Source organism: Lactuca serriola, chromosome 7 (genome assembly GCF_051521515.1).
Source record: "Lactuca serriola cultivar US96UC23 chromosome 7, Lser_US96UC23_V15, whole genome shotgun sequence".
Classification (NCBI taxonomy): domain Eukaryota; kingdom Viridiplantae; phylum Streptophyta; class Magnoliopsida; order Asterales; family Asteraceae; genus Lactuca; species Lactuca serriola.
In genome coordinates this window covers 197868030-197874574 of record NC_136414.1, presented here as the reverse complement: position 1 = coordinate 197874574, position 6545 = coordinate 197868030, and the positions used below count along the sequence as shown (strand labels likewise).

General features: G+C 37.7%; 1 protein-coding gene across 1 annotated transcript; it reads left to right on the top strand.

The window, feature by feature from the left end:
* The first annotated feature begins 568 nt into the window (after positions 1-568).
* LOC145064697 (uncharacterized) lies at positions 569-1727 on the top strand. Its single transcript, XM_079012096.1, has 2 exons — positions 569-1061; positions 1312-1727. The coding sequence occupies exons 1-2, from the start codon at positions 569-571 to the stop codon at positions 1725-1727; spliced, it is 909 nt and encodes a 302-aa protein (XP_078868222.1).
* The last annotated feature ends 4818 nt before the right edge of the window (positions 1728-6545 follow it).

Genomic DNA, 6545 nt, shown 5'->3' with positions numbered 1-6545 from the left:
TAGAACCCAAGAAAGTAGTCAGCTCTACTCAGCCTAAATCTCATGTGAATGCTATGACTGTCCAAAACACTTCACCTCAGACTGTTTCATTTGTTTTTATTGCTAAATCTGATGGCACAATTTTTAAACCCAATCTTTCAAAAACCAATGTGTCATCAAGCAAATCCACAAATGCAAAGAAAACAAATTTTTCAAAATCTTAAAAGAAAAATCTTGTGTGGAAAGTCAAATCTCTCATTGATGAAACAACAATTCTGGAGGTTACTATAGTTTCCAATGCTCCGGAAGTCAAAGGTATGAAGAAGACTGTTTGCAACCCTCAAATCATTGAATATGACTACTGGATAGATGAAAAGACATTAACCTTCTGTTTGTTTCCAAACAACTCAAAATGTACCACTAGGAAACACAAAGTTGTTCCTAAGTCACAATCAAAGTCCAAAGTTTGTACCTATGTCCCAAAGTCTGATCCGAAGCCTAAAAACTCCATTACTCATTAATTTTGTAGGCACTTTGTGCTTCGAAGCAAGAAACAATATGGTATATTGATAGTGCTTGCTCCATGCACATGACAGGGCAAAAAGATTTTCTGCGAGATCTAAAGCTTTCTCCAAATGTTGGTTATGTGACATATGGCAACAACTCCAACTCCCAAATTCGTGGTTACGGAATTCTTACCAATGGAAATTTCTCAATCTCTAATGTGGCGTATGTAGCTGATCGAAAGCATAATTTGATAAGTGTAGCTCAGCTTAGTGATTCAGATCGACGTGTGGAATTTTGCAAAAAGTACAACTATGTAATGACTGAAGATCGGAAAGAGTGTTTAATCAAGTCGCTTCGCAACAAGAACATGTACCCGCTCGATATCAACATGATTATTGGCAAACCGCAGCTCTGCCTTCTCACCAAAGTTGTTCCTGGCGTCAGTTGGTTATGGCACCGAAGGTTCGCTCATCTAAACTTTCGATACGTGAATGATCTCGTATCCGGAGAAATGGTGATAGGTTTACCTCTTCTCAAATTCAAAAATGATCATTTATATGCTGCTTATGAGTGTGGTAAGCAATCGAAGAAGGGTCATCCTGTTATCATCGAAAAATCCATTTCGGAACCATTGGAACTTTTACACATTGATCTTTGTGGACCATCCATTGCAGAAAGTCTTCATCATAAGAAATACATTCTTTTGATTGTTGATGACTTTACAAGGTTCACATGGGTCTTCTTCATAAGGCTGAAATCTGAAACAACCTCAGAGCTCATCAATTTTATCAAATGAATAGAAGTTCTTATTAAACTCCCTGTTAGGAGAATCCAAGGTGACAATGGATCCGAATTCACTAATTCCACCATTGAGAAGTTCTTCACAGAAAAAAGGAATTGACCACAACTTCTCAGCTCCTTATACTCCACAACAGAACAATGTAGTCGAAAGACACAATAGAACTCTCATTGAAGCTGCTCGATCCATGCTGAACTTTGCAAATCAACCACTCTACCTTTGGGCCAAAGCCGTATCAACTGCCTATTTCACTCAAAATCAGAGTATCATCAATCGACGCCTCAACATGACACCGTACGAAGAAATGAATGGTCGGAAGCCAACAATCTCTTTTCTGCATGTTTTCAGATGCAGATGCTTCATCAAGAACAACCGTGATCAGGTTACCAAGTTCCAACCTAAAGCTGATGGAGCCATCTTCCTCGGGTACTCCTCAAAATAAAAAGCTTACAGAGTTCTTAACTGGAGAACTCGTGTTCTGGAAGAAAGCTTTGATGTTACTTTCGATGAAAACTTCGTTCGAAATTCTGGCACAACCCATATTATAACTCACATTATGGAGTTTGATGCTCCACCTCCAGGATGTTCGAACCCGCAAACAATTCTTGAAGTTGACTTTGAAGCTCTTTTTGGACCTTGCAAAATAGCCCTTGATTCGGAATCTCGAACAAGGCTAATCGCCAATCCTATCTCTCCTTTGGAAGCCCCTGTCTCGCAAAACGTCTTTGGTCCAATCCGAAGCCTCCCTCCATTTGATTCCGAACTGTTTCAACCTTCTCATATTGAGGGGGAGAATGCTCATCCCTCTCTTGAATCAAATGTGGATGGATTCCAAGATGCAGCTACTGATTTCGACAACTCCAACCCTATCAACATTGATGAAAATGAAAATTTCTTTGAGTTCCCTTCTGATGATGATGTCAACCTCTCCGATTCAAAAGTTCAGGGGGAGCATCATCCTCATATTCAAACTATTCAGGGGGAGAAAATCAATCCCATTGTTGATATCGGACCAACTGCTGCACAAGAAACTCCCAAGGTTACACGTCTGGACAAAGGATCATCCTCCGAACCAAGTAATCGGAAACCCTAATGCTGGTGTACAGACTTGTTCTGCTACAAGTATTCAAAATGAATGTCATTTCTCAGCATTTATATCCATGGTTGAACCCAAATCTATCAAGGAAGCATTAGAGCATGTTGACTGGATTACAGTCATGCAAGAACAATTGGGAGAATTTAACCGAAATGAAGTCTGGACTCTCGTTCCTCCTCCTCAGAATCATCCCATTTTTAGCACAATATAGGTATTTCACAACAAGCTAGATGACGCAGGAGTTATTATTCGAAATAAAGCAAGATTTGTGGCAAAAAAGATTTACACAGATTGAAGGGCTCGACTAAGATGAGACCCTTGCTCCTGTTGCACGTCTTGAAGCCATCCGAATCATTCTTGCTTATGCTGCTCACAAATGCTTCAAAGTTTACCAAATAGATGTTAAGAATGCTTTTCTTAATGTTGAAACTGACATTGGAGTATACCTTCAACATCCCCCCAATTTAGTTAATCTCTCCTTTCCAAACTATTGTTACAAACTCCAGAAGGCAGTCTACGGACTCAACTAGGCTCCTCGGGCATGGTACGAGACTCTCACTGATTTTATCAAACGCTCCGGTTTCCAAAGAGGCATTCTAGATCCTACCCTATTCTGAAGATCAAATGGAAAGCATCTCATGCTAGTTCATATTTATGTGGATGACATCATTTTTAGATCTACAGATTCATATATGGTTGCTGACTTTGCTAAATTAATGATTAATCGATTCCAAATGAGCATGAATCGGGAGTTAAGCTTCTTTCTTGGCCTTCAAGTCAAACAGACTAACATAGGAATCTTCATTCACCAAGAGAAGTACATTTTGGAAATCCTCAAAAAATACTCAATGGACACATGTGCCTCAGCCAAGGTACCAATGGGCTTCAGACACAAGATCTTTGCCGACCCTTCAGGTGTTTCAGTGGATGAAAAGAAGTACCGAGGAATGATTGGATCATTGCTCTATCTCACAGCAAGTCGTCTGAATATCATGTTTTCCACATGTTTGTGTGCCAGATTTCAAGTCAACCCAAAGATGTCTCATCTCTTGGCTATGAAACAAATTTTTCGATACCTCAAGCCTATTCAGATTCTAACTATGGTGGTGTTCAACATGATAGAAAAATCACTTCAGGTGTTAGTCAGTTATTAGGTGGTTTTTTGGTCAATTGGTCATCCAAGAAACTGAACTGCATTGCATTCTATACAGCCGAAGCCAAATACATTGTTGCTGCCAGTTGTACATCTCAGGTTTTGTGGATGAAATCTCAAATCTTGGATTATGGTTATCACTTTCAACATATTCCTATCTATTGTGATTCTCAAAGTGTCATTGCAAGTTCTCATAATCCAATTCAACACTCCATGACTAAGCACATTGATATAAGGTACCATTTCATAAAATATCATGTTGTAAATGGTAACATTGAACTCATTTTTGTTCCATATGACGATGAGATTGCTGATGTCTTCACTAATGTATTAGATGAAACCAAATTCAACGGTTTTCTGCAAAAGATGGGTATGATGATGCCAGATCCTTAGTTCTTTCAAGAGACTTGTTTTCTTTGATAGAAGTATTCGAAAGAAAATTAGTTCCAATCTTAAAAACCTTTTTTTTTATCTCAGAACTACTTTCTCTCGGAATAAATAGGATCATTTTACTTGTCTTTATTTCTGACCATCACTTGAGTTTTAAGCTATACAGTTCCTCCTGATTATTTGTTGTTCAAAGTTCACATAGTCATAGTGCTCGAATTTTCATCTCGGAATATACTTCCAATGGCATCCCGAAATTCCACTCCGGAAAGGTATTGCATTCTATACTTCGGAATCTCAAAATTCACTGCGGAAGTTTTCTCAAATCTCACTCCAGAATGCTTTCCAAATCATGTTCCAGGAACTTTTTCAAATTCATTCCGGAAATTATTGAAAATCATTATTTCAGAATTTTTGCTCCGGAATCGCACTAAATTTTTTACTTCGGAATCGAATTTTCCTTAACTGAAACTCTCTCTGAATTATTTCCCATTCCGAACCATTTTTCAAAACAACCATATTCCGGAGCACAACTCTTTATCCTTCGGATCTTACACTATCCGAAACCGCTCATCCGGAATTCCAAAGGTTTATAAGGCAAAACGTTTTTTTGTTGCAACGTGTTAGGATTAAAAACCTAATTGAGATTTGATGAACAAGATGCGGAAAATAAGAACAAACACAAATATGAAGATTATGTCGAATGATCACTCGATTTATTCAAACAAGAGGAATAAATTACACTTAAAGCATAGACTAAAGAATCTAACACTACATAAGAAACCTCACGTGGCGGCTACATTTTGCCTCACTCTTAACCCTAATTGTGAATAATACATGACTATATATAGGGAAAAGACAAGTCTTGGGCTTTTAACCTAAAATTCATCAAAGGGGCCCATTGCCATCATCCATGGAGTGCTTTGAAACCCTACAATCTCCCCCTCAAAGTATGGAATGAATGACAATGCTTTAACTTCCAAAACAAGCATCTAGCAAATAAAAAGATCTGCAACGAGGAATATATGAAGCAATCCATGAATCTTGATTCTTCAATAGTCTTCATACACGGGCTCTAGGATTTATAAATCAAGCACTGAAGTAATGTCTTTAAACTTCATTTTCGAATGTAATCCCAAAGAATCTTCATGAAAACCAAACCCGCCATAAAAACCCATTTCAGAACAAAGAAACCAAATCACTTCTTGTCTTTGAAGAGCTCCCCCTCCAAGTCACAATGATCTTTAAATAAGCTAATGATATAAGCCATCAAAAAAATCATGTAACAACCCAAACTTTAAGATTCGTAACGCCACTTGATCGAGAAAATACAAGAAGTCGAAGATATAACAAGTCCTTAGCAGAGCTCGATAAAGAACTTCCGCTGTAAAGGATACTTCTCTATAAAAGCTTTAGCAGAGCTCGATGAAGAACTTCTGCTGTAAAAGCTACCTTCATAATTATACCACAAGCTTTATCAAAAATCTTCAAATTTGAAAAGTTACAAATCCAATTTCGAATGACCATACCAAATTCTCCCCCGATTTATAATCAAAAACATGATTATAAAGCCTTCAAATGGTCATGAGAATGATCTTGAATGGATAAAAAATTTACTAAGCTCCCCCGCGACAAAATGATATACACAATGAAGTATAAGACCCGAAAAAGTCGTGAAAAATTTGACGTTATCACGAAAAATGTCTTTCCGAACCGCCAAGACTTGATGGAATCATTATTTTGCTGTTCTCCAAAAAATTGTGCGTTAAAAAAATTCAAAATTGTTCACCAGCCCTCAAATTTGTAAGCTTTTCTAAATATTGGGCAGAAACTGTCACTTGCTGAAAGACAGGGTCTGGAATGGTAATTCTGCATCAATATCCCCCTTTAATTGTAACATTTTTTTTGGAAATGGTCCATAATCACCAAGCTATATAAACATCGGGGACCAAAAGTGTCAAATCACTGAAGTTGCAGGGACCAAAAATATAACATGAGTCATCTTTCCCAATTTAACGTCTGTTACAACTCATTTTCGTATTTGAAGAACACGAATCCAACAACTCTCATTTTGACGGACGATTAAAAGAACCATAACTCCGTGTAGACTTTCGTTCCGAGCACAAGGTCCATCTGTGAGTTGGGAATCCGAGAATTTCAATCACCGAACGTTCGCAGGTAGGGACTTTTCAAACCAATTTTGAATTTTACATTGACCACCAAGAACGTTTGCTCAAATCATTCTGATAAGTTCCAATCTCGATTCCATTCACTCTGAACATCACACTTCCTATTGTAAATCCAATTTCATTTGTTCCAATTGTTTTAAGCACTAATCGCAAGACCCATTTAGCGATTGCGAACTTGACTTCATATCAATTCCAAACACAGTGAATACCAAACTCAGAATCACGATAAACAACAGAGAATCCGACTATCATAGCAAATCGATTCATTCCGATACAGCCTTCATATCCGATTACACTCATAGATGAGAGCACTGTTCACAAATCTATAATTCCAATTTTTGACTTTTTTGTTTGACCATTCAAATTGAGATTCAACACAGTTCATCATATGACTCCAAAAATTGCATTCAACAAACATAAAATCCATTCTCCAAA

What these genes read in the sequence shown, in the direction of transcription:
- LOC145064697 (XM_079012096.1), top strand. Translation starts at nt 569, where the DNA reads ATGACAGGGCAAAAAGATTTTCTGCGAGATCTAAAGCTTTCTCCAAAT. An exon ending in ATATGCTGCTTATGAGTGTG is followed by an intron (nt 1,062 to 1,311) that starts GTAAGCAATCGA and finishes ACTCCCTGTTAG; the next exon opens with GAGAATCCAAGGTGACAATG.